Source organism: Neovison vison, chromosome 13 (genome assembly GCF_020171115.1).
Source record: "Neovison vison isolate M4711 chromosome 13, ASM_NN_V1, whole genome shotgun sequence".
Taxonomy (NCBI): Eukaryota; Metazoa; Chordata; class Mammalia; order Carnivora; family Mustelidae; genus Neogale; species Neogale vison.
Window position 1 is genome coordinate 85,852,068 of NC_058103.1, and position 27,325 is coordinate 85,879,392.

A 27,325-nucleotide genomic window follows, 5' to 3' on the forward strand; every position below is an offset into this window, starting at 1 on the left:
TCTTCCACAGCAGTCGCCGCCGTCGCCGCCGCCGCTGATTCATGTTCTTCTGCGAGCCGCCGCCTCCTCCCCAGCTCGCCCGCCCGCAAGCCTGGGCTCGTACCGCCCCCCCGCGGAGCCTCGAGCCGCTGGCTCCCAGCGCCTACCCTGCCGCCGCCTGCCCGACCGGCCCCCGCCCGCCGACCTCCCCAACAGCGGCGGGACCCCGGACCAGATTCCCCAAGGCCGACCCGAGCATCGGCCGGGTTGCCCGGGTGGCGCACTCAGCCACGCCCCTCCTCTCCCTTAACTCTCTCCAACATCCTTTCAAACCCAGCACTCCAGATCTTGATTTCAAATCTCGCTAAAACCTCTCGCACCCCAACTTTTGTCCAGGCTCTGATGCCAGAATCCCGTCCCCCATCTCAGGACATGAAGCATCTCAACCCCCTAAATTCCCAACCGTCAGAGCCCCCGAAATCGTGACTCAAGGCTCCCCCCACTGGACTAACACTCCTTCCTGCCTCTTTCTTGAGTCTTTCACCCAAAATTCCCTTATCCGTGCTCCATTTCCCACCCCTTTTCCTCCAGGATCTTGGGCCTCGGGTCTCGAGTTTTCCAGGATCTTTTTGGTAATCCTCACGTTTTATCTCTGACATCCCCACTGCTACACCACACAGGCCAAAGCCCCATGGTCCGTATCTTTGGGGGCTATCATTCTTCCTAGTTGCTTCCTCTGCTTCTGCTCCCCACCCCCATCCCCTAGGACATGGTGTGAAAGTTGGCTGTGTCCTCACAGTATCCAATAAAACCTCAGCTATTATTAGCAGACCACCTTGCACATAGTAGGCATTCCATAAATAAACAGACAGATGCCTGTTAAATTAATGAATAATTGCCTCAAGAGTTTGGCCTGCCCCACAACCAGTAATCACGGGGCGGGGGGGGGGGGGGGGGGGCTGTGCCCAAAGACATCCTGTCAGGCAGATGCAAGGCAGGTTCCAAACGCAGCCTACCAAGTGTTTCCCCTCCCCTAGCCCTTGCCTTTCTACCTTGTCCCCTGAAACCTACTCCCCAGTGCCCTTTCCAGAAGTCCTGGGAAGGGAGGAGGAACGAGCTACTCAGTCCCCTGTTCGCCCACAGCCTCACTGGATCTTTCCAGGGATTCTCATGAGCAGCAGGGGCCTTCCTCTTCCTCCACTTGGCCCCGTCAGTGCGTGCTTATTAATTATCCTAATGATAACAACAGCAGCGCTGGCAGCAGCCTCAGACCCAGCTCCAGGCGCCCTCAGGTGGCAACACCAGGAGAGACTCCAGCGGGCTGTCAGACTTGGATGGCAGGGGCCTGAAGTCTCAGTGTAGCTTGGCGTTCTGCCAGTTTCCTTGGGTTCTGTGGGTGGGCTCCAGGACCCTTTCTTAAAGGAAAAGACTTGTTCTGTTCCAGAATCCACAGAGTTTGGGCTGAGTCGGGTCAGGGCAGGCAGACAGCAGTCTGGGGCTGAAGCCAGGTGCACTGGGGCCCTATTTGCTACTGCGGCAAAGTGGCTGCCGCAGCTCTGCACTTGGGCACTCATCACCCCTTGGGGCCCTCTCCACATCTCTCCCCTCTCCAGGGGACTTCAAGTTTCCATTGCAAGAAAGCCTTCCCTATTGACTCTGGTTGACATTGGAAAGACTCTCTCCCAGAGGACGTTGAACACAGAGCCCAAACCCAACCTTCCACTTCCCTTCTCCCCTCATTTCTTCCTTCCTTTCCTGAGCTCCAATGGGGTATCCAAGCCTGAGGATGACCCTTAGCTACCAGTCCAAATAGGCTTTTTGGACACGTGGATGCCACTGCTTTCTGGGCTCACAGTCTAGACAAATTCTTATCTCAGTGCAGGCCTCAGGCACATCACTGTTACCCTGGGGCGGCACGCTTTCCTGGTGGGGCCAGGAGCTCTGAGTCTGCTTTCTTTACCCCTGCTCTCGAGTCCTTCTCTATTCTTAGTATTTCTATTTGCAGGAGGAAGGGGAGACTGTGGGGTCCTGGTCTTCTGACTTTCTAGTTCCCACACAGAGTGCTTGCCTTTCTGAGCTGTAGCAACACATTCCTAACCTCTCTCTCTCTCTCTCTCTTTTTCTCAGCATGGTATAGGAACGTGCTTTAAGGGTATATGAGCAGGTGTGATTCTATGGAAGAAGTGTGTAGGTGGGTGAGAGGGTGTGCATTGTGATGTACGAGGGAGGGTGTGCATTTGTGCAAACTCTAAATGTGACTGACACTTTGTGGGTGGTTGGGGAGAAAGTAAGTGTGTGTGTGTGTGTGTGTGTGTGTGTGTGTGTGTGTGACTGAAGGAGGTGGGCTGCCTGTGCAAATACATGCCTGCAAAATCTTCCTTCCTTTCATAAATGCATTGCTTCGAAGGAAACTAATCAAATCAACAGGAAATGTATTTGATAAAATGCAGAAGGAGCTGTCCCAGGAGTTCCTCAGAACAGAACCAGAGCTAGCTATGATCTACCCCAAGGGAGTAAGAAGGGACCACAGTGGAGAAGAAGGGCCAGCAGCAGCCCCTTATTGTGGATTGAGCTGAGCTGGGCCCTGGCATCTCCCTTCTTGGGTGAAGTAGGTATCTGCTCATTCTGCTTTTTATGATCCAGGCCTGCCCAAGGAGGCCAAGGATAGAGAGGAGACACAGACAAACCTGGAAAGATAAGCCATGTGCTTGGGGTACCCGGGTGGCACAGTCAATTAAGTGTCTAACTCTTGACTTCTAGCTCAGGTCATGATCTCAGGGTCCTGAGATCCAACCCCAAGCCCCACACTGGGGCCTCGAGCTGGACATGGAGCTTGTTTGAGATTCTCTCTCCCTCTCCCTCTGCCTCTCCCCACCCCCTCTCTCTAAAACAAACAAACGAACACACACACAAACAAAAAACCATCTGCCCATAGTGGCAGAATCCCCTGATGGCAATTTCCATCAGTCTCAGGAAGAAGCTGCTTCAGCTTTCCATTCAGGGAAGAGGAGGAATGAGGGAACCAAGGTGAGCCATGAGGTCAAATGTAGTCTTGCTGCCCTGTGAGCAAGGATCCATTCTTTCTGGACTACTTACTGGTTCAAGAGGTGAGTTGGGACATGCCGCGTCCGGAATGGGCAGGCTGCAGACTGTGCCCCACATCCCTTTAGAGAAAGCCAGGAAGCCACTCCTTCAGGGCTTGGAGGCAAACTGCCTGCCAGTGTGATGGCAGGGGTGCTGGGGATGGCCCCTGTGCCTGCCGAACACTGCTTGCCTAAAATTCCCGAGTCGGAATCAGTGCAATGCCTTGCCCAAGTGAAGATGGAGTGGAAAGGTGAATCCCTAGGAAAGACAGAACTTCGATGTACAGTCACTAAGGGACTTTCAAATGCTCAGACTTTTTTCCTAGAAGTAAACTGAGGAGGCCGGAAGAGAACAATAAGTTTGGGGTTTCTGAAACAGCACATGGGTCTGAACACATGAAAGAAAAAAATTGTCCTCTTCAAAATTTCGCCTAGGGATGGCCCTGAGGGCCCTTGTCACCTGGCAAAGGAAATATATGTGTGAGTGTGAGTGTATTTCTTTGAATACACTCTAGCTGTCTGTGTTTCCTTTTTTGACCCTTTTTACAGCCTGGCAAGTGATACTTTTCTGGTTCTGTTTTATTTATTTATTTTTTAAAGTAGGCTCCACGCTGGATGTGGATCCGAACGTGGAGCTTGAACTTGAGACCCTGAGATCATGACCTGAACTGAGATCAAGACTTGGATACTTGGTGCCTGGGTGGCTCAGTGGGTTAAAGCCTCTGCCTTCGGCTCAGGTCATGATCCCAGGGTCCTGGGATCAAGCCCCACATCAGGCTCTCTGCTCAGCGGGGAGCCTGCTTCCTCCTCTCTCTCTCTGTCTGCCTCTCTGCCTACTTGTGATCTCTGTCTGTCAAATAAATAAATAAAATCTTAAAAAAAAAAGACTTGGATGCTTAATCGACTCAGCAGCCCCTAAAAAACTTTCGATTATGAAATATTTTAAACATAAACAGAAATAGAGAGGAAAGTATAATGAATCATTCTGCTTCAATGATTATCTTAGCTAATTGTCTACTATTGTCCCATTTCTTGGTGTTTTCCTAGGCTTTTTATTTTATTTTATTTTATTTATTAATGCATGTATGCGTGAGAGAGAGAGAGAGAAAGACAGTGAGAGCACAGATGGGAGAGTGAGAGGGAGAAGCAGACTCTGCTGAGCAGCGACCCTGTTGTGGGACTCAGTTCCAGGACCCTGCCATCATGACCTGAGCCAAAGGCAGATGCTTAACTGACTGAGACACCCAGACGCCCCTTCCTAGAGTTTTTAAAAGCAAGTCTTAGGAGCACATGCATACACACATACACACAAGAGGTGGGAGGGCCAGAAGAAGAGAAAGAGAATCTCAAGCAGGCTCCCTGGTTCCCTCAACCAGGCATGCTGGTTCATTCATTCTAACAAATGTAACCTGTTAATGTTAAGAACAGGGGAAATGGGGCACCTGGCTGGCTCAGTAGGTTGAGCATGTGATTCTTGATCTTGGGGTCCGGAGTTCAAGCCCCAAATCAGGCGTAGCGCTCACTTTAAAAATTGACAAGAGATGAATGGATAAAGAAGATGTGGCATGTGTATATTCAATGGAATACTATGCAGCCATCAAAAAACCTCCAAAATCCTGCTAATTGCAATGACGTGGATGGAACTAGAGGGTATTATGCTAAGTGAAATAAGTCAATCAGAGAGAGACAATTATCACATGATCTCCCTGATGTGAGGAATTTGAGAGGCAGGGCAGGGGATTTGGGAGGTAGAGAAGGAAAAAAAACCAAGATGGGACCAGGGAGGGAGACAAACCATAAGAGACTCTTAATCTCACAAAATAAACTGAGGGTTGCTGAGGGTGGGAGGGGAAGGATAGGGTGGCTGGGTAATGGACATTGGGGAGGGTATGTGCTATGGTGAGTGCTGTGAATTGTTTAAGTCTGAAGATTCACAGACCTACACCCCTGAAGCAAATAATACACTATATGTCAATGAAAATAAATAAATAAATAATAAAAAATAGGGGGTGCCTGGCTGGTTCAGTCAGAAGAGTATGTGACTCTTGATCTCAGGGTTGTGGGTTCAAGCCCCACTTCGGATTACTCAAATAAACATTACTCAAATAAATAAACTTTTTTAAAAGATGGGAGGCAAGGTCAACCCTCTCAGGTGCCTTCCCTCTTTGGGAGCTTCGTACTCTATCATTCAATAAACTTTATCCCCCCCCACCAAAATGGTGCACCTGGGTGGTTCAGTCAGTTAAGCGTTTGCCTTTGACTCAGGTCATGATCCCAGGGTTCTGGGATTGAGTGGCATCTGCCTCCCTAATCAGCGGGAGTCTGCTTCTCCCTCTGTCTCTCCCCCACCCTCCCCTCAACTTGTGCTCTCTCTCTCTCTCTCTCTCTCAAATAAATAAATAAAATCTTTTAAAAAATGGGGTATAAAAAATGGGGTACACCTGGCTGGCTCAGTCAGTGGAGCTGGTGACTCTTGCTCTTAGGGCTGTGGCTTTGAGCCCCACATTGGGTGTAGAGAGAGATTACTTTTTTTTTTTTTAAGATTTTATTTATTTATTTGACAGAGAGAGATCACAAGTAGGCAGAGAGGGAGGAAGGGAAGCAGGCCCCCTGCTGAGCAGAGAGCCCGACGCAGGATTTGATCCCAGGACCCTGAGATCACGACCCGAGCCGAAGGCAGCAGCTTAACCCACTGAGCCACCCAGGCGCCCGAGAGAGATTACTTAAAAATAAAATCTTTGGAGGTGCTTAGGTGGCTCAGTCAGCTGAGCATCTAACTCCTAATTTCAGCTCAGGTCATGAGCTCCAGTGGTGGGACCAATCCCTGTGTCAGGCTCTGCTCTGGGCATGGGGCCTGCTTGGGATTTTCTCTCTCCTTTTCCCTCTATCCCTCTTCTCCCCCTACCCTTTATCAAAATAAATAAATAATCTTTTTAAGATTATTATTCTTTTAAGATTATTAATCTTTTAAGACTGTTTGGAGTAAATGGAAACTGTAATTTTCTTATAAATCTAAAACTATTTTAGGGACTCCTGGCTGGCTCAGTCAGTGGAGCAGGTGATTCTTGATTTTGAGGTCATGAATTTGAGCCCCAGATTGGAGGACAGAGATTATGTTAAAAAATAAGTAAATAAAGGGGCACCTGAGTGGTCAGTCACTTAAGCATCTCCCTTCAGCTCAGGTCATGATCGCGGGGTCCTGGATCAAGCCCTTCATTGGGATCCCTGCTCAGAGGGGAGTCTGCTTCTCCCTCTCCCTTCTTCAGCTCCTCCCCCTGGCTCATGCTTTCTCTCTCTCTCTCTCAAATAAATTAACTAAATCCTAAAAATAAATAAATAAAATCTTAAAACTATCCCCCCCCTTTTTTTTGTCAGAGAGAGAGCATGAACGGGGGGAGCAGCAGGTAGAGCGAGAAGCAGGTTCCTCACTGAGCAAGGAGCCTGATGTAGGTCTCAATCCCAGGACCCTGGGATCATGACCTGAGCCAAAGGGAGATGAATAACTGATTGGGCCACCCAGGCATCCCTTAAAAATATTATAAAATAAAGTTTATTTTTCAAAAAAACCACATCCATAACCAATATTTTTTTTAATCCTTAATATAAAACCCAATTTGTGTTTAGTCTTCCCCAACAGTCTCAAAAAAACATCTTCTTACATTAGGCTTATTTGAATCAAGATCCAAACAAGGACCATATATTTAATTGATAGTGTCTTATGTATTTGTAAATATGTAAAAGGTCGCCTTCTCTTTGGGACATGAAATTTATAGAAGACACTGGGTCATTTGTAGAATTTTCCACAATTTGGGTTTGTTTAATTGTATCCTTGTGTTATCATTTAACATGTTTCTCTACCACACATATTTCCTGTAGACTAATAGAGCTAGATCCTTCACTAGATTCAAGTTCCATTTCTGGCAGGAAGGTTTACTTGGGAAGTGTTTTATAACTTCCAGTTTCATCGGATCAGGAGCACATTATGTCCACTAGTCTCACTTTTAGTGATATTCATAAATTGGCAACCTGATCCATCATATATAAAATCATCATCAACCTTTCACCTAATAGTTTTATCAGTCATTGATGATCATTGCCTGGAACAATTATTTCATCAGTGGTTGCAAACAATGATTTTCTACTATCGTTCTTCCAGGATTTCTAGCTCCAGCTCCCCTCCCTTACTCCCCAAAACTTCTGACCAGGTACAGTACTATTTTGGACCCCAAGGATGGCTAAAACCTAGTAGCTGAAATTTACTGCTGCAGAGACTGTGAGAACTAAAGAAGGAGGCTATAGTATACCTGGAAACTTAGGAATGCAAATTCTTGGGTGCCTGGTTGGTTCAGTGGGTTAAGCCTCTCTCTGCCTTCGGCTCAGGTCATGATCTCAGGGTCCTGGGATCGAGTCCCGCATTGGGCTCTCTGCTCAGCAGGGAGCCTGCTTCCCTCTCTCTCTGCCTGCCTCTCCATCTACTTGTGATCTCTCTCTGTCAAATAAATAAATTAAATCTTTAAAAAAAAAAAAAGAAAGAAAGAAAGAAACTCTGAAGGGTGAGGCCCAGTAGTCTGTTTTTAATAAGCCCCCAAGGTGATTCTCATGCCTGCTAAAGTTTGAGAACCAATGGACTAACACTGACTGCACTAAGATGGTCTTCAGTCAAGCAATCATTTACTAAGGATCCTAAATTCAAGGCAATATGCTGGATGCTGGGTCCTATGGATGCCAAAAAGAAGGCCTGGTGCCCCCAAGGAGCCCACAGTCTATTCAAAAGAACAGCACATATACTTATGAAAGGTGACCCAGCAAGAGCTGATAACTGGCAATGCATTCCAATTAGCAATAATCGCGCCTCGGATAAACCTCATTGGCTACGATACTGCCACTGCGCAAAGAAGCCAGCAAGTGGTATGGTGGAAGATCCCTCCCTGAACTTTTCCCCCATGGAAAGTTCAGTGAATAGGCCTGATTGGCAGAGATTTTAGGGTTCCTTCCAGCTAGGCCTTAAAGGAAGGTAAAGACTATGGGGGTAGGAGGTGGGAGAGAAGAAAGGGAGAATTTCCAAGAAGAGGCACTTGAATGAGCAAAGGTGGGCTGCTTACGAAGGGGATCACCCCGTGGGCAATTCACCACTGCCACTCCTACAATTCTTCATTAAGCCTCAACTTTCCTTTTACATGCTTACCTTCTTGCTCACCCATAAACGCAGTGGGGAGGTCACCTTGGTGTGTGCCGGTTTCGGGGTGCTGCCCAAGAGCTAGGTTTAGGATGGGATTATCCGGGCTGGTGAGTGCAGAGGGATGTCTGAAGTACACTTTGCCTCTGTCACGGGTGTCGTATGTGCAAAAGGGCTTGTGTCTGCCGTACATCCAAAGGATGAGTGTTTTCAGTGTCAGCAGAGAGCCTACGTGGTGGGATATGGCAGGGATAGCCCAGTATCTTGGCGCTCAAGGGTTCCGAGTGCAGGGGCGCCTGGCTGGCTCATTCGTAAGAGCATGCGGCTCTCCATCACGGGGTGGAGCTACGGTCCCACATAGAATGAATGTCGAGATCACTTAACTAAATAAACTCTTTTTTAAAAGGGGGTGTGTGTGTGTCCAAGCGCCAAGCTGGCAAACCCCAGAGGGGGTGGAGCCGGACCAGCGAGAGGCGTGGCTGGGGTGCGGGGCGGAAGCTCGAATCTGGCGGCGGCGGAAGCGCGGCCCTTGCGGAGCAAGATGGCGGCGCCCAGGCGGTCTTAGAGTAAGTAAGAGGCGACGCGGGAGGGACGGACTTTAGAGTTCCCTGGCTGAGGGCTGGCTACAGGGTATCCGGTTCCTTTGTGGGAACCTCTCCGAGTGTCTTTGCTCTACATTGCAGTGGCCTCGGCCTTTTTGGTGTGGAGATCCCGGCCGCGGCCCTCCATCCTCAAGCTGCATAAACTTGAGACTCGGTGATTTCTCTGTTGATGCGGGTGGTCCAGAAATGTCGGCGACCGCAGACCCCTAGGGGCAGGTGTCGGACCCGACAGTGTACAAGTCTTGTACTTTGGTGAAATTTATTCCTACGTGTTTTGCTCTTTTTGATGCGATTGTAAATAACATTGTTTTTTTAATTTCATTTTTTGATTGTTCATTTTGCTGGTGTATAGAAATACAGATGATTTTAATATGTTGACCTTTTATAGCCCAAGTGTTGGTTGGTTGGTTTAATCATTTGAACACCTTTAGGCCAGGCATGGTCTCTCTAGTTTGATACAGAATCATTATTCCCTATCTGCCTGGCTCCTGATGTTATTTTTCTTAGATTGCCTACAGTTGTTCCAGAGACTTTTTATCATCCACAGATTGTAAACAATCTTCAGTTGGCAGTAAATATTATTAGGCTGATGACTTCAAGAAGGGCTAAACAGGGAGGGAGTGGCAATAAGGTATGAATGAGAAGGAATGAGTTGATGTGTCTTTTCTGATGCACAATAAAGAGAGTCAGGGTTCAGTTGCAGAGGGCGCATCAACTTTATTGTTTGTAGGGTCGAATGAGAGGCAATCCCCACACCAAAGCAGTACTGGAAAGAACTGCAGGAGAGCAGCAGTTAGAGTGTCGAGATGCTGTCAAGACCAAAGCCAGGGGAGTCAGAGGTGGACCTGCTGCGCTTCCAGAGTCAGTTTCTTGCAACTGGTGCAGCTCCAGCAGTACAACTGGTGAAGAAAGGAAGTAGGGGAGGTGGCAACACTAACCTGGACCAGCCTCTGCTGCAGGACCATCGGGATGTGGTGACACTGGACAGTGAGTGGCTGTGGATGTGAGGCTGAGAAAGAGAGAGGGTGTGGCCTCAGGGTCCTCTCCCTCTCTCTGATGTGGCTGGATTTTTTTCCCCATCATTATTTCAAACACTGCATAACCTCTGTTGCTGCAGCCCCATTTTACATATGAAGAAACTGAGGTTCACAGAGGTTAAATATCTTGCCCAGCGTGACACAGCTTGAGCCAGGACCCCACAGCTGCCTTTCTTTCTTTGGTTTCCTCCTGCCCTCAGTCTCTTCCTGGGAAAGAATGACTATCCTCACATCTGGGGTTTTTTTCTTTCTCAGACCTCCCAGATTCACCCCCAGCTTTGGTCCCTGCTCCCCCGAAGAGAGCTAGACCCAGCCCTGGCTGCCCCCTGCCTGAACATGAGGACCCTGAAGAGAGGCTGAACAGGCATGATCAGCACATCACTGCCGTCTTGACTAAGATTATTGTGCGTCTCACCCTGGTTGAGTGGGATGAGGCATCCTGGGGCAGTGAGGATATTGGGTGGGTGTGGTAAGCCGTATGAGTAGAGGGTGATTCAGAAAGGTGGGAATTGATCCCCCTGCAGTCAGTTTGGGGCTGCTTTAGAATCACTGTACCCAAAGAAGCAAGGTGCATTCATAACTCCCTAGAGAGATTCCAAGTCATACAGAATTGGGGCTAGTGGGATAGTGTTCAGCCTGGGGAAATCTCAGTATCTTCACTACATTGTGCTTTGTTGCTGCAGGAACGAGATACAAGTTCAGTGGCAGTGAACCTGCCTGTGCCCAGTGGTGTTGCTTTCCCTCCTGTGTTTCATCGCTCACAGGAGAGACAGGTAGGCAAGGTGCTTAGGTGGTATTTAGGAGACATTAGGTGAGCCTCATAGTGCCTCTTCTTCAGGCAGATAATCTGAATAATGATAAGCAGTTTCTCTTGTTAAGGCAGCACCATGTTAAGTGCTTTGTACACATTACTTAATCCTCATAACAACCTTGTAAGGTAGGTAATATCATCCCCATTTTTCAGATGAGGACACTGAGACCCTGAAAAGATAAGTAACTTGTCCAACATCACATATCTAATAGGTAGAGGAACCAGAAATCCAACCCAAATTTGACAGACTTCAAGACCTGTCCTCCTGTAGAGCCCTGCTTTTTCTGAGGACTAGGGTTGTGATCCTTGGAGACTAAGCAAGTCGTTTTATCTCTTTGTTCCAGTGGCCTTAGTGTAAAGAGGTTGAGAAGAAAAGGGGGTAGTGAGCCATCAGTCTTCTGAGTTTTCTTCTTGCCCCATAGGGGAAGTCTGCAACATCTGGTAAGAGAAGCATCTTTGCCCAAGAAATTGCAGCAAAGAGAACGTCTGAAACCAGCGTCCCACCAGTTAGCGAAGTGTCTACCCCAGATCCACCAGATGGTAAGCTGGGTTTGAAGAGACTTAGGCTTGGCCTTTTTGTAATACACAATCATAGAGTCACCTTAGGGTATAAGTCTACCCTGTGTCAAATATGAAGGCGTATTTAGATGGCATTTGAGCCATCTAAAGAGAAAGCTGTCCATTATCCCCACTTACAGTATTGAGTACCAGTGGCTTGGGTCTACATCCAGATCTTAAGTGCAGGGGAAATGCAGGCCATTATTCGACCCTAGACGAAAGGAAGGAGACAGAGGTGTTTGTCAGAGACTGTAAAATAAAGATGTAGGCTGGAATTCCTATAATGATTTAATTAGCAAAAGAGCTGGGGGCAGGCTTCTGGAGGCAGAAGGCTACCTGGACACCCAAGAATAGAGTCAGAAAGTAGGATGTTTCTTAGGGAAATATCCCTCAGAAAGGAGAAAAATGAGTGGATAGGTCTCTACCCAATCCAGCCTGTGTTTGTCTTACTGGGGGGTGGGAGGGTAGGTAAAGGGATGTCTCTGCTCTGTGCCTGGGAAATCTCTGGGGTCTCCATCTGTCTCCAGGACTAATGGGGTTAGGGAAGAGGGCCAGAAGGCCCAGCTGGGGCAAGGCAGTGAAACTGATGGTACACTTGTTCCAGGTGCTGCTTCCTGTGAGGCACTCACACCTCGGGAGCAGGGCTCCCAGCTTCCCTGGGGCAGCCGTGGCTTCCAGGGACCCCATCTGGTCACTGGGAAGGGGCTCGGGAGCAAGAATGCTGAGCAGGAAGCCCAGACCATCCATGAAGAGAATATAGCAAAACTGCACGCCATGGCCCCTGAGGAGATCCTGCGGGAGCAGCAGCAGTTGCTGGCTCAGCTCGGTATGGCACGCCAGGCTTCCTGCCGGGCCGGGTCTCTGAAAGGACCACCACTCACTGATGAAGGCCTGCTGAGAGGGCCAGACCTTTTGCTGGGTATCTGAATGCATTATTTCATTCTGTCCTCAAATAGGTCCTGGAAGGTAGGTAGTATACTAGTATATACTGGTATACTAGTCATTTACTTAGGAAAAAAACCCAAGCCTCAAAACTTGAAGAAATTCTCCTCTGGTCACATGACTGGTAAGGAGCACAGATGAGATATAAACTCGGGTGTCTCAGGTCTGACAGGCCCTGCTCTGAACCACTATATTGTATATGCTGTACTACTCTAGGATACGTATGCTGTGTGATAGCTGCGCCCTTTCTAGCACAGCTGTGACATGTTCGTAGGACGCCCTACCTTCCTGGTTTCTGTTCACCCGCACAGTACCACTTGTACTTTGGGCCTGTCCCAAACTGTGTACTTAGTGCCTTCATAGAACATACATAGATTAGGTTCCAGTAAATATTTGTGTGTAAATAAATTAGCTGAAAGCCAGAGAAATGGTTCCCTGAAATGCCTTCTCTTGGGCTCTAGTCAGAATTCATTCATTTATTCCACAGCCACTCCCCTTGGGCCTCTGACCTGGGGCCAAGCACAGGGGCAGGCAGGAACCTGGGTGGGCCAGAGGACTGAGAAGAATGGACAGAAAGGTGGGTGGGTAGGTCCTAGTGACAGGTGTGGGTCATTGAGGTCCCAAGAGAACCCAGGGGGCTCAGGCCAGGTGTGGGAAGGGGCTTGTCCTGGCCTTGGCACCGGCAGAGAGGCAGTGTTCAGCAGGTTTCAGGTCTACAGGAGCCTGGGGAGGATCTGTCACCACTCACTCTCCCATCCTTTCCTCTAGATCCCAGCTTGGTTGCCTTCCTGAGGTCTCCCAGCCACACCCATGAGCAAGCAGGAGAGAAGACCACAGAGCAGAGGCCAGGAGGACACTCTGTTGAGGTCACTGGAGAGGAACCCATTGTGCCAACTTTTGCAAATGAGCCCAGGCAGGAAGATGATCTGGATCCAGGAGCCCCAGGTTTGGACAAAAGGGGACATCTTTGGGGGAATAAAAGTAGAGGAAAGTATCCCTTCTTCTAGGCCTGGCAGATGGGAAAAGAGAATCTTCTCTGTCCTTGCACATCTAACATTAATCTTCATTATTGTCTGGAAATCAGTCTTTATTTGTTGATATGTATGTTCTTTCTTCCTGTGCTTCCTGTTTTCTTGTCCTATTACTGCTCCTTCTCTCCCTCCCCCAGTAAGTGGCAACAGGATGTGACGGCTGAACCCTCCCACAGCAGATTATCTCCATCCACCCCAGCTCTGGCTTTGTCCACCCCACGGTTTTCTGCCTCCGCTGTCCGTGCTGAGGGGGGAGATGGCAGGGCCGAGGCAATGGGAGAAGAGGCTGACGCAAGTCTTAGGAACATGCCAGACCTAAAGCAGAAAGGCCAGTGGGAGCACTCATTTCCCAGGACCTGGATTATTTTATTAGTGATTAACAAAAGAAGAAATTAGATTATGAAAGCCAGGAAGCTCCTGCCGCGGTGAGCTCCAGGCCAGCTGAACAGGTCAGGTGAGGGTTGGGGGAGAAAAAGGAGGGTTTCCCAGATGTGTGTTTCTGTATCTTGCCCCACAGAAGCAGGGTTGCTGCCCCTCAATGCCCCACTCCCCTGCTTCTTTAGAAGGTCAGTACTGGGGGTGCCTGGGTGGCTCAGTGGGTTAAAGCCTCTGCCTTTGGCTCAGGTCATGATGCCAGGGTCCTGGGATCGAGCCCCGCATCAGGCTCTCTGCTCAGCAGGAAGCCTGCTTCCTCCTCTCTCTCTGCCTACTTGTGATCTCTGTCAAATAAATGAATTTAAAAAAAAAAAAAGGTCAGTACTAGGCAGTAGAGAACTGTGTTTTCCTTGATGTTTATGGTCCTCCCTTCCTCCTTTGCTCCATCTCTCTCCTTTTCTTTACCTTGTCTCTTTCTCTTGCCCCTCCCAGCAAGTACTTGGGTTCAGCAAAGGGTAGAGCCCAGGCCTGGGTGTGTTCTGCCATATCTGAGATATTTGCCCAATTCCTGGGAGTTCCAGCCCCTGGGCTGTGCCACTTAACTCTAGTTAAAGGCAGTAGCTGCCAGACCCTTGGGCAGAGGTAGGTGTGGCAGCTTCGGGGTAATGGCTGGGACCCCAGGGGATCAGTGAGCTCCTTAGGGAATATCGCTCCACTTCCATCTTCCTAGCTCTGGCCCTGCCTGTGCTCCCCGACAAAGAATGGGTGCATATGGACACCGTGGAGCTGGAGAAGCTGCACTGGACCCAGGATCTGCCTCCGCTCCGAAAGAAGCGGACGCAGGAGGTGAGGAGGGCCGGCCAGCCTACAAGGCAGGGAGCAGGCTGGGAGTGGCCATGGAAGCCCTACCCATTGGGACTACATCACTTGTTCTTTCTCCCATGCTCTTGCACCTAAATTCAGGCCCTTTTCCAAATCCCTGGAGCTTGAGGAACATGTCTCCTTTGTAGTCCTCCTTCTCTCCCATCACCCTGCCTGTCCCCTGGTAGGGTGAGGAGTGGGTGTAGGAAAGTTGCTGTGTCCCCAGCCTACAGTCTTCTTTCTCTTCCCATTAGAGGATGCAAGCCCGATTTAATCTTCAGGGAGAGCTCCTGGCCCCCGACGTGGACCTGCCCACCCATCTGGGGCTACACCACCATGGAGAAGAGGCAGAGGTGAGGCATGGGCCCAGGGAGGACTGGGCAGTTCTCAGCAAGTGCCTTTATCTGCCGTATAGAAGGGGACCTCTGGTCACTTGCCTTGGGCCTTTTCTGTAGCCTGTTCCATTTCATGGCCTTGCTGTCCATAGATTCTTAAGCTCAAAATGTTTCTCCTCTTCCCTTCACATTCCAGTCTTGCCCAAACTTGCCAGTTTTATGTCTGTCACCTCCCCTGGTGCTTTCTACAGAAGAGGCTTGCTTCCTCTTATCTGTTTGGTCACCATGTCTTCCCATCCAGCCCTCACGGGGTGGCCATTACTGATTCCCTCTGGGCCAGCCCAGGCCACACCTTGCCTTGGAAAGTTTCCTGGCTCCCTTCTGCCCACGGAATAGTCTTGTCTCTTTAGCCTGGTGAGGCAGCCCTTCAACAGTGTCTGCCTGCTGACCCTCTAGCTCTGCCTTCTCACTCCCGCCTCACCGCTGTGGTGCTCTCTCCCCCGCATACAGAGTGTGCTCAGGGACCTCCGGGCTCAGGGCTCCAGGCAGTGGAAGCTCCCTCTACCCACTGAAACAACACCACTTTTCCACATCCCCCCACCTTTTTTTTTTTAAGATTTTATTCATTCATTTGACAGACAGATCACAAGTAGGCAGAGAGGCAGGCAGAGAGAGAGGAGGAAGCTGGCTCCCCACTGAGCAGAGTCTGATGCGGGGCTCGATCCCAGGACTCCGGGATCATGACCTGAGCCAAAGACAGAGGCTTTAACCTACTGAGCCACCCAGGTGCCCCCACATCCCCCCTTTCTCTCTCTCCTATTCTCTTGTTGCAAGTTAAACACAGATTGCTGCATTTCTCCCTGTCTGCTTTATGCCATGGTTACTTATGTGCAAATCTTACCTTCTTTACCAGTTTCTCTCCATGGAGAGAAGAGGCAAGAGATAACCACTTACTTAACTTTGTCTTCCCCTTGACAACTAACGCAGTGCCTAGGAATATAGGGGTTTCTGTTTATTGGTTGGGGGTTGCTGCCCCGTGGGTTGGCTTCTTCTGACCTCTTGTCCCTGCCCCAGAGAGCAGGGTACTCCCTGCAGGAGCTCTTCCACCTGACGCGCAGCCAGGTGTCCCAGCAGAGAGCATTAGCGCTGCACGTGTTGGCCCAGGTCATCGGCAGGGTGAGTGGACTGCCCGCCCGGTCCTGCTTGCCCCCATGCCTCGCCCCCCAACCCCGACCTCAAACTTCCCCACCTCCTTTTTGTTCGACCCCAGGAGCCCATATAGCAGCTCTCCCTGGGGGCACACTGGGAATGGGACAAACCCAGGGTCATCGGTGGGCAAGTGTAGGGCTTAGGACAAAGACTCTATAACTTCAGCATCTTCAGCCAGGTTTTCCCCTGCCCCCCAGGCCCAGGCTGGTGAGTTCGGGGACCGGCTAGTGGGCAGTGTCCTGCGCCTCCTTTTGGATGCTGGTTTCCTCTTCCTGCTACGCTTCTCCCTGGATGACAGAGTGGATGGGGTCATTGCAGCTGCTGTCCGGGCTCTTCGGGCTCTGCTGGTGGCTCCTGGAGATGAGGTACACAGGGATAGACATGGAGCTTGGAGGCATCAGGGTCCCTACCCCCTGCTCCTGCGCATACCCCCACTGCAAAGGCTTTGCCCAGCAGAGCAGAGAAGGGGATGGCAGCGGCACTGTCTTCTCCTAAGAGCCCCTACACCCAACAGCCTTGTTTTCTTTTCTTAGTGCAAGGCTTCTGCTGACTACTCCTAGGCCCTTTTGGGGCCTTGATTCCTTCCTCTTCTTCCCACCCCCTTCTCTTCCCTATGGCAGGAGCTCCTTGACAGCACCTTCTCCTGGTACCGTGGAGCTTTGGTGTTCCCTCTGATGCCCAGCCAGGAAGATGAGGACGATGAGGATGAAGATGAAGAGCCTCCAGCAGAGAAAATAAAAAGGAAGAGCCCTGAGCAAGGAAACCGGCCTCCATCTGACCTGGCTCGACACGATGTCATCAAGGTAAAGATGCTGGACAGTTGCACCTGTCCCCCAACCTTGAGAGCGAGCATGTCTTTTGGGGATGGGGGGTGGTGTAGAAAGAGAGAATCCAAGCAGGCTCCATGACCAGAGGAGAGCCCAACATGGGGCTCGATCCCACAACCCTGAGTTCATGACCTGAAGTCAAGAGTTGGACACTCAACAGACTGCTCCACATCAGTGCCCCCACAGGGCAAGCACATCTTGGGCAAGAACGGTCATCGGGGCTTGGGGCCCAGCTGTGTGTGGCACTGGGTTTATCTCTGATCACCAGGGGCTTCTGGCTACCAACCTGCTGCCTCGGCTGCGCTACTTACTAGAGGTCACCTGCCCAGCACCTTCTGTGGTCCTTGACATCCTAGCTGTGCTCATCCGTCTGGCCCGGCATTCCCTGGAGTCAGCCACAAGGGTGAGAAAGAGGAGAGGAGACGGGGAATGGGCAAAGAGCCTAGCTGGGCCTGGGCCTGACCCTCAGCCTCCCTGCCTCCCTTTTCTTCCCCTTCTCCACAGGTCCTAGAGTGCCCTCGGCTAATAGAGACCGTGGTTCGGGAGTTCCTGCCCACCAGCTGGTACCCCGTGAGAGCGGGGCCTGCCCCCAGCCTACACAGAGTGCCCTGTGCCGCTGCCATGAAACTGCTTCGTGTCCTGGCCTCGGCTGGTAGGAACATCGCTGCCCGACTGGTGAGCAGGATGAAGGTGCAGAGATAAAGGGCTGATGACAGGGCTGGGCTGGGGGCTAAGCATGGCCTCTGGGCTCTGGGTAACTGGCTCATGCCATCTTCTTCTTCACCTCTGATCCAGTTGCTCTGAAATGCAGTAGGAACCACCAGCCGGAAACCTAGTCACTTGGAATCTAGTGTATTCTCTAGGTCCACTGTACTTTCGTTACCTAAAAGGCTCCCTCTTCCCTGACCAGGAGAGCCACGTAGAGATGGGCAGCCATCACCCATAGCCTAGTCGCCCTAGAAAAGGTGTCTAGCAAGTGCTTGCTAGAAAGAAGGAGGGGAGGGAGGGATGTCTGAGGTAGTTTCATCCTGGCCCAGAGCAAAGACCCCGTGGCACAGGAGGGGCCTGGAACAGGGCTGAATTGAGCCTATCACCGTAGCAAGAGAACCTGAGGCTGCTTGGGCCCGCAGCTGAATGGGATGCCAGACTCTGCCCTCTCGCCCTCAGCTGAGCAGCTTTGATCTTCGGAGCCGCCTGAGCCGCTTTCTAGCAGAGGCTCCCCAGGAAATGGCCTTGCCCCTAGAGGAAGCTGAGGCTCTGAGCAGCGAGGCCTTCCGTCTGTGGGCTGTGGCTGCCTCCTATGGCCAAGGTGCTGACCTTTACAGGTGAGGAGAGATGGGAGGAGGCTCCCTTGTAGACCCCTCCAGTTGTGCACTTGGGCCTAATCTGATGGCCCAGACTTGCTCAATGAATCCAGCTCAGAAGGATGCTGAGAATGAGGAGGAGGGGATTCTGGGAGGAATGAAGGAAGCCTGGAGGCCAGGACTAGCCAGGGGACAGTAGAACAAAGCTGAGGTAACCATATTCTGTGCACGAGAGCCTCGGTAGCTTGGTGAAATCCGATTTAAATCCCCTGTTGGGAGGAAGCCTGAAAGGTCTACCTCCTTCCCTTCAGCCCCCAGCCTTCCTTCCTTCTGAAGCCTTCCACAAGTACCCATCTGGGGCCTCTGCCTCCGGAACCGCCTTAACCAGCCTGCAGATCCCTGGGGGAGTGCCCTGCCTTGTGTCTCCTGTTTCCCCATGCAGGATCTTCATACACTGATGGATAATAACTGTTCTCTCCCAGGGAGCTGTACCCAGTGCTGATGCGGGCCCTGCAGGCCGTGCCAGAGGAACTCAGCACACAGCCTGCTCGGCCCTTATCCATGCAGCGGATAGCGTCCTTGCTCACTCTCCTTGCCCAGCTGACCCTGGCCACCAGCAGCACCACCCCTGAACCCAGCAGGTAGGTTATAGATAGCTCTGAGCTCCAGAATGGGGAGAAGCACTCCTTCAGAGGGAGAAGGTGGGTAGAGCTTATGGGGGCCTCGAGGCATCCAGACCTTCACTGTGACCCCTTTTGGCACTCCTGTAGTGACAGTGCTGGGGCCATTGTGTCGGCCACCCCTTCCTCAATCACTTGGACACAGGTGTCCGGGCTCCAGCCTCTTGTGGAGCCCTGTCTAAGACAGACCTTGAAGTTGCTGCCCGGACCTAAGATGTGGCAGGCCCTGGGCCCAGTGCCCACTGCCTGCTTGCTCTTCTTGGATGCACACTATCAGGCCTGGAGCCAGCAGGTGAGTGTGGCCTGCCAACCTTTCTCTGTGCCCTGCATGCCTGCCTCTGTCTTTACACACCACCCTCCAGCTCCCTCTCTGTTTCCACCTCTCACCCCTACTTCCCCATTCTGCTTTTTCCTGCTCTCCGTGTTTTTCCTCCCACCTTTCTTCCTTTTTCCCCCTCCACGTCCATTGGAGCTGCAAAGGAGCTGTGTTGGTGGGGATCAGAGACCCCCAAGCAGCAGCTCTGTCTCCCTGGAGGAAGACAGTGGGTGTTGGGACAACCTCGGGGTCTTTTCTCTCCAGAGGGTCAGAAGGCAGAAGCCTCCAAACGCTTGACTCTTGGGCTCGGCCTGGGGACCAGGGTCTAGGAGAATGGGTGTCTTGGGCTCTTAGCTCAGTGAGCTGCTTGGTCCCCCAGCCAAGCCTGTGCCCAGAGGATTGGCTACAGGATATGGAGCGCCTGTCAGAGAGCCTGCTGTTACCCTTGCTGCACACACCCACTCTGGGCAGCCTGTGGGATTCTCTTGGGTATGTACTATATGTGGGGGTGGAGGTTGGGAAGTCAGGGTAGGGGGGAGGATTATGTACTTTTGGGTATGTACTGTGGGGGGGGTGTGGTTGGGAAGTGGGAGCAGCGGGGAGGAGGCAGCTTCTTTCCCTGTGGGACTCCTGGGTCTAGCTCCCTCATCCATCCCAAATAGAACCTCTCAGCCAGAAGAAACCTCCCTCACAGGCAGCACTTGAGGGCTCTGAGGAGTGTGGGTACTGGTCCAGATAGCCAGGTTCCTGCTGGCCTTGGTGGCAGACCAAGCAGCTCTTTCCTGACCCGGCACACATCAAGCCAGAGCCCCTCTCAGCTCCTTCATTCTGCCTCCAGGAGCTGCTCCCCTCTCTGCAACCCGCAGTTTTGTGTTCGGGCCCCTGAAGCTCTCCCCAGCCTCGTGTCACTGGGCAGCACAGGAGGCCGCCTCTCTCTCAGTTTGGCTGGCTCAGCCTCACCGTTCCCATTCCTCACTGCCCTTCTCTGTCTTTTCAACACCTTGGCCCGGCTCCACAAGGGGCTATGTGACCAGGTGAGACTTACGCGCCTGGTTTGGGGTCAGGCAGGGCGGTGAGGGGCATGGAGTGGCTATACGGGAAGAGTCAAAACAAAAGGTACCACTGGGGGAAGGGAGGTCTCTCCTGCCAGCCCCCATTTCTGTGAGTTTGTCTGGGGAGGGGGCAGCTACCTGAGGAACCCCAGGAAAGATCAAAGTCCCTTCAGAACTGAACAAGTTTCTTTCCTTTAGCTGGCTGCCATATTGGCCACCCCGGGACTCCAGAACTACTTCCTCCAGTGTTTGGCTCCCATGGCCGCCCCACACCTCACGCCCTTCTCTGCATGGGCCTTGCGCCACGAGTACCACCTGCAGTACCTGGCACTCATCCTGGCACAGAAAGTGGTAGGTATAGCCCAGTCCCCCGTACCGCTGTCCTTCCCCCCACCTCCCATTAACCACCACCCCTCCCCACCTTCTTTGGAGCCTGTGCTGCTTCTGGCAGTCCATGCACACCCTCCTCTGCTCTTAGGCATGCCTATGACCTGGGCAGCTATCCTCTGTGCACATGTCTTCACATCTCTCTGTTCTGTCCCTCTCATACCCCGCTTCTCTGTTCGTAGGCAACAGTCCAGCCAGATCTGGCCATCAACACTGCCCTCCATCACAGTCTAGTCTTGGCCTTGCTGAGCCGACTGCTGCCCGGAAGTGAGCACCTTGCCCATGAGCTCCTGCTGAGCTGTGTATTCCGTCTGGAGTTCCTCCCGTGAGTCCAGGCTTGGTGACATCAACTCGGCCCTTTCAGAGGCTGCTGTGGGTGTTGATGAAGCAGCCCTGAATATGGAGCCAGGGGCCCTGGGTTTAATCCCCTTTCTTCGTGGATTGTGCTCTCCGTGTCAGAGCTTCTGTTTCCCGTCAGTAAAGTGGGATGAAGATACCCACGCTAGAGAATAACAGTGAGATTCCCGTATGACCGCTCAGCTAAGAAGTGGCGTATCAACTAGCTGTACACACGTAACAGCTAATGGGGACTGAGTGCTTACTCTGTACCTGGCCACTTCTTAAGTACTTCTCTTGTGTTTTTCCTGTACTATGTGATAGGTACTGTTATCCCCATTTTACTGTGAGGAAACTGAGGCACAGAGAAGCCCCGTTAGCCTGTCCCTAGGCAGTGGACTCTGATGCCCACCCTCTTAATTACTGCATACACTACATAGAAAGTGACTAGGGAACAGGGAAGAGCAGGATTGACCTGGAACCTCTGGGAAGCTCTGGAGAGCTGGCATGGTGTCCAGAGCACTGTGGTTCGAGCAGTCACTTTGGGCTTTTGGGTTCTATTGCAGGGAAAGAGCATCAGGGGGTCTGGAGGCAGCTGACTTCTCTGACCGGCTGTCCTTAGGGAACAACAAGGACTCGGGGTGTGGGCGAGGTGCTTTGCTGGCTCAGGCCTGCCAGGACCTCCCCAGCATCCGCAGCTGCTACCTGACCCACTGCTCACTGGCCCGAGCCAGCCTACTAGCCTCGCAGGCCTCATACCAAGGGGAGCTGCAGCGAGTCCCCGGCCTGCTGCTCCCTGTGCCGAAGGAGCCGCTGCTGCCCACCGACTGGCCTTTTCTGCCACTGATCCACCTCTACCACCAAGCCACAGACACTTCCCTGGGGCCCCCTCCTGCTGACACTATAGGCACGGCTCTGCGGGCTCTGCAGTGGGTGCTGGTCCTGGAGAGCTGGCGCCCTCAGGCCCTCTGGGCCGTGCCTCCCGCTGCCCGCCTGGCACGGCTCATGTGTGTGTTCCTCGTGGACAGTGAACTGTTCCGGGAGACCCCAGTACAACATCTGGTGGCCGCGCTCCTGGCCCGGCTCTGCCAGCCTCAAGTTCTGCTGGACCTCAAGCTGGATTGCCCACTTCCTGGCCTGGCGTCTTTCCCTGACCTCTATGCCAGCTTCCTGGAGCACTTTGAGGCTGTCTCTTATGGGGACCACCTCTTTGGAGCCCTGGTGCTCCTTCCCCTGCAGCGCCGATTCAGCGTTACTCTGCGCCTTGCCCTCTTTGGGGAGCATGTGGGAGCCTTGCGAGCTCTGGGCCTGCCTCTGACCCAGGTACTTTCTCAGGCTAGCAGAACCTGTTGTGGCTTCCTGTGCTGGGCCTGGGAGGGAGTCCTGAGAAGTGGGGAGCTTTGGTGGTCCTCAGGTTCCTTACCTTCTGGGGGATTTTGACGAGATTAACAGAATCATGGAAAGGCTTTAAGAGGGTATCTGGCATATAGGATGTATTGGTTATTATTAGCAAGCCACAATCTAGATGAGAGACATAGTAAAACCTAACAGTTCTAAGTTATTCACATTTTAGATGTTAGGTCAGGATTCAGGAAAGGAAAAGATCAAAGTTGGCTTCCCATAAGGAGAAAGCTTTGGGGAAGAAGCAGGGATTGACTTGGGTACTGAAGGATGGGTAGAATTTTATGTTGGGGATAAGGACAGTATGTCCCTAGTGGAACACCATCAGCAAAAGCTCAGAGGCAGGAAAGAATATAACAGGGTGGGAAGGAGGAGGAGCCAGATTTCAGTTTAGGAACTTCTTGGGAACAAGCCTAATAAAGTCTTAGCCTCAAAAATCAGACTAAATGGTTAAACTTGTATAAGCTATAGAGAGTTAACTTTCTTGTGTTTTTTTTTTTTTTTAAGATTTTATTTATTTATTTGACAGAGAGAGATTACAAGTAGGCAGAGAGGCAGGCAGAGAGAGAGGGGAGGAAGCAGGCTCCCTGTCGAGCAGAGAGCCCGATGCGGGACTCGATCCCAGGACCCTGAGATCATGACCTGAGCCGAAGGCAGTGGCTTAACCCACTGAGCCACCCAGGCGCCCCAGAGAGTTAACTTTCTTAAGGTTTGGGGTTTTTTTTTTTCTTTATAACTTATTCTGGTAAACTTAAAATATAAATATTTTAATAAATACATTTATCATATATAAAATAAGTCTTTTATATAAAGAACTAAAGAAAAAACATAAAAATTTTTTTTAAAGATTTTTATTTATTTGAGAGAGAGATTACAAGTAGGCAGAGAGGCAGGGAGAGAGAGAGAAGAGGAAGCAGGCTCCCTGCTGAGCAGAGAGCCCGGTGCGGGGCTCGATCCTAGGACCCTGGATCATGACCTGAGCTGAAGGCAGAGGCTCAACCCACTGAGCAACCCAGGCACCCCGAAAACTTAAAATATTTTTAAGAATTAAAAAAAAAAACAGGGGCACCTGGGTGGCTCAGTGGGTTAAAGCCTCTGCCTTCAGCTCAGGTCATGATCCCAGGGTCCTGGGATCGAGCCCCGAATCAGGTCATGATCCCAGGGTCCTGGAATCCAGCCTGGCATTGGGCTCTCTGCTCAGCAGGGAGCCTACTTCCCTTCCCCTCTCTGCCTGCCTCTCTGCCTACTTGTGCTCTGTCAAATAAATAATAAAAATAAAATCTTTAAAAAAAAAAAACAAAACCACATTGGGCTTCCTGCTCAGCGGGGAATCTGCTTCTCCCTCTGCCCTTCCCAGCGACAGTGGTTTTCTAATTTTTTGCTATTTGAAGTAACAATATGATAAACCACTGGATATAAATTTTATCTCTTTCTCTCATAATCATGTCTTTTTTTTTTTTTTTTTTTTTAAGATTTTATTTACTCATTTGTCAGAGCACAAGCAGGGGGAACCAGAGAGGGAGAAGCAGACTCCCCACTGAGCAAGGAGCAAGGAGCCCGATGTGGGACTTGATTCCAGGACCCTAGGACCCTGAGCTGAAGGCAGACACTTAACCAACTGAGCCACCCAGGCATCCCTCCTTTTTTTTTTTTTTTTTTTTTTTAAAGATTTTATTCTTTAAAATAATTTCTTCACCCAATGTAGGGCTCGAACTCACAACCCCAAGATCAAGTGTTGCATGCTGTACTGAGTGAGCCACCCAGGTGCCCCTCTCATAATCATTTCTGCATGGAATTGAGAGTGATTTTTTTAGAGAGTCACTGGTCCAAAGAAAAGGAACTTTAGAGGGGCACCTAAATGGCTCAGTGGGTTAAAGCCTCTGCCTTCGGCTTAGGTCATGATCCCAGGGTCCTAGGATTGAGCCCCACATCAGGTTCTCTGCTCGGCAGGGAGCCTGCTTCCTCCCCTCTCTCTGTCTGCCTCTCTGCCCACTTATGTTCTCTGTCTGTCAAATAAATAAAATCCTTAAAAAAAAAAAAAAAGGAACTTTAGAAAGGTTTCATAATAAAATTGAGCAGTTGAATATGAAGGTTTTGAAAGTTTAATTTTAAGCAGATTAAACAAGTAGTGGTAGGCAGTAGAAATTTACTACTGCTTCCCAATTTCCCAGTTTCCCCTGCTTCCCAGCTCTTTAGTCTTTAACCTCCGTTCTTATGCTAGACAGGAATGAATGTCTGTCCAGGGCCTTATCTCTGCCTCACGATTTGGCTCAGGTGACCATCAGGCCTCCACCCTGTTGTCCCATGATACACATTCCCACCGTCAGCATGTCTCCTTCCCCCTGTCACAGCTGCCTGTGTCCTTGGAGTGCTATACAGAGCCTCCTGAAGACAACCTGGCACTTCTTCAGCTCTACTTCCGGGCTCTGGTTACCGGTGCCCTCTGTCCACGTTGGTGCCCTGTGCTCTATGCTGTGGCCGTGGCTCACGTCAACAGCTTCATCTTCTCCCAGGACCCCAAGAGCTCAGTAAGTTACATCCCCATCACCAGAGGGTGGAAGAGAGACTGCAACTGAGCTGCCTCCGGGTCAGCTGGGGAGGAGATGAGGGTTGGATGAGGGCAGTGATGGGTGTCAGCCCTGGGCCCAGTGCCATCTCTCCCTCCCTGTTCTGCCTCTAGGAGGAGGTCAAGGCTGCCCGCAGAAGCATGCTGCAGAAAACTTGGCTGCTGGCAGATGAGGTAGGACGGCACACATCCTGGATGGGGGGAAATAGTAGGTCTTGGGGGACAGAGATCTCAACAGGATCTCAGTAGATACTTCGTAAAATTTCTTCCCTTTTTGCAGGGTCTCCGGCAGCACCTTCTCCACTATAAGCTCCCTAATTCTGCCCTCCCAGAAGGCTTTGAGCTCTATCCCCAGTTGCCCCCTCTGCGTCAGCAGTACCTCCAGCGACTGACCTCAGGGACGCTCCAAAATGGGATATCCAAGGCCTAGTACAGTTGCTACAGATGGAGACTTGGATACATTCTCCTGGGGTTCACCAACACGTGCCTGGCCAAACAAAAGGATTTTGTGTCCTTACGGGTGCACAAGAGACAAAGGAACAGAAGGTTTGCCTTCCTGGAAGCAGGCCATTGGAGCTTTTTTGGAGCAGGGTGAGCCCTACCATTATATACTGTTGTGTGAAGCTCAGAATCTGGGCCTTCTGAGGGTCTGTACTCGGAGTGAAGGGTGACTTAACTATTTAACCTCTTTTGGGGACAAGGAAAACTATGGACATCTCTCCTTCCCCTGTCCCAGACCAGGATATATGAATGCTGTAGATGTGTACTGAAATAAAAAAATTTTTGTATCTCCTAGGAATCTGATTTGGACTAATTTCAGACATGGTAGTTCAGGATTCGTATGGAGGGATGGACTGTCCCAGAGGAGAAGCAGGACTTCTGTGAGAGATGGGGAAGTAAAAACTAAGTCCACATCTGGGACAACTAAAATGTGGGTCCCAGTTCTGGAGGCAAGCCAGGCCAGAGCAATTCTCTTAGGAAGGGGTACTACCTTTTTTTTTTAATTTGACAGAGAGACACAGAAAGCGGAAACACAAGCAGGGGGGAGTGGGAGGGAGAAGCAGGCACCCTGCTGAGTAGGGAGCCTGATGTGGGGCTTGATCCCAGGACCCTGGGATCATGACCTCAGCCAAAGGCAGATGCCCAATGACTAAGCTATCCAGGTGCTCCAGGAAGGGGTACCTCTTAAAGGACTCTCAGCAGTCCATTTGGAGTATAAGTATCCTTAGTGAGGTCAGCATCTTATCTCCATATGGTCCATTAACTGCTATCCTGAGATATGAAGAAAACAAAAACCAGACTGTGCAGTAGTTGTCTGTCTTAATCCGTTGGGGCTGCTGTAACAGAATACCATAGACTGGATGCCTTATAAACAACAGAAGCTCATTTCTAACATTTCTGGAGGCTGGGAAGTCCAAAATCAAGGTGCCGGCACAGTTGGTCTCCAGTGACGGCCCACTCCCTGGTTCGTGGACAGCGCTCACATGGTTGAAGGGACATGGGAGTCCTCTGCGGCTTCTTGAATAAAGACACCCATGAGGGTGGCACCCTTATGACCCAATCACTTTCTAGAGGCCTTGCCTCCAGATACCCTCACACTGGGTATTAGAGTTCAACATACGAACTTGGTTGGAGGAGGGGGGAGTGGACACAGTCTATAGTGCTGACCTACAACTCGCCCTCCATTGTGGACTTCAGTGGTGCCAGGGAAGGAAGAGCTGGGAAGGAGTGGATCACCATGAACTTTGGTTCATTGGTTCATCTCTTTTGGTACAGTTTTTTTGGTTCTTTGTCTAAATTCTAACACTTAAGCTTTCTTACAGTGTCATTTTCTGTGTGGGACCCCCTGTGTTTACAAGTCATCGGAGTGAGTGCAGTGTGCCCTGTCAGTAGGTAGAGAGAACCACTTCCCATGAACAGATCTGCTGGACACAGAATAATACAATAGGTTTTATAAGCAACTACTGCGTCTGCAAACAGATTGGTCCCCAAACCCGTGTGACAAAAATTGCGGGAAGAATGTGTTAAAACACACTGTCCAGCCCTTCACCCGTGTTTCTGATTCAGTGGATCTAGGGTGAAACCCAAGAATTTGCATCTCTAACAGATTTCCAGGTGGTGCTGATGGGGCTATCTAAGCCCAGACACAATTGGAGAACCACTGGCTTAGGGGAATGTTACCAAGTAAATTCTGGGACCTCATAGTGGGATACCCACAGAGTTCAATAGAGCATGGGTCCTACAGTGCTTTCAGAATCACTGTAGTATCTTTACTTAGCACTATAGTCTTAGACAACCAAGTAGCTAACCACTCTCACTTTTTTTCCCAGTGCTTTGTATATAGGCCTCAGCCTTTAAAATTAGTATTTCGGACAAAAAATTAAGGAAGGGTGTGCCTGGGTGGCTCAGTGGGTTAAAGCCTCTGCCTTCGGCTCAGGTCATGATCCCAGAGTCCTG

At 50.8% G+C, this 27,325-nt stretch overlaps 1 protein-coding gene and 1 non-coding gene across 6 annotated transcripts; one reads left to right on the forward strand and one right to left on the reverse strand.

Annotated features, from left to right (window-relative positions):
* Positions 1 to 7,815: 7,815 nt before the first annotated feature.
* On the reverse strand, positions 7,816 to 7,959 carry LOC122894805. The gene has a single exon (XR_006381851.1). It is a non-coding gene; the product is annotated as a U4 spliceosomal RNA (small nuclear RNA).
* Positions 7,960 to 8,769: 810 nt separating this feature from the next.
* Positions 8,770 to 25,667, forward strand: RPAP1 (RNA polymerase II associated protein 1). 5 transcript variants are annotated; one of them, XM_044229931.1, is made up of 26 exons: positions 8,770 to 8,804; positions 8,922 to 8,994; positions 9,571 to 9,827; positions 10,133 to 10,281; positions 10,561 to 10,650; positions 11,111 to 11,228; positions 11,851 to 12,072; positions 12,957 to 13,133; positions 14,325 to 14,440; positions 14,710 to 14,808; positions 15,865 to 15,966; positions 16,197 to 16,364; positions 16,620 to 16,802; positions 17,095 to 17,229; positions 17,331 to 17,501; positions 17,994 to 18,151; positions 18,613 to 18,771; positions 18,901 to 19,102; positions 19,506 to 19,615; positions 19,965 to 20,160; positions 20,377 to 20,529; positions 20,748 to 20,890; positions 21,468 to 22,224; positions 24,654 to 24,830; positions 24,983 to 25,042; positions 25,149 to 25,667. In XM_044229931.1, exons 3-26 carry the CDS (start codon positions 9,647 to 9,649, stop codon positions 25,296 to 25,298), a joined length of 4,176 nt encoding a protein of 1,391 aa, XP_044085866.1. In that variant the 5' UTR covers positions 8,770 to 8,804; positions 8,922 to 8,994; positions 9,571 to 9,646; the 3' UTR covers positions 25,299 to 25,667. The 5 variants fall into 5 exon arrangements, with proteins under 5 accessions (XP_044085866.1, XP_044085864.1, XP_044085865.1 ...); XM_044229929.1 differs by lacking the exon at positions 8,922 to 8,994; XM_044229930.1 differs by lacking the exons at positions 8,770 to 8,804; positions 8,922 to 8,994 and adding an exon at positions 9,013 to 9,134.
* The last annotated feature ends 1,658 nt before the right edge of the window (positions 25,668 to 27,325 follow it).

Bases quoted from the DNA above. Each gene is read 5' to 3' on its own strand.
- RPAP1 (XM_044229931.1), top strand. From the start codon at position 9,647: ATGCTGTCAAGACCAAAGCCAGGGGAGTCAGAGGTGGACCTGCTGCGC. The intron at 13,134-14,324 runs GTTTGGACAAAA...CCATCTTCCTAG, and splicing joins TCTGGATCCAGGAGCCCCAG to CTCTGGCCCTGCCTGTGCTC. The intron at 25,043-25,148 runs GTAGGACGGCAC...CCCTTTTTGCAG, and splicing joins CTTGGCTGCTGGCAGATGAG to GGTCTCCGGCAGCACCTTCT.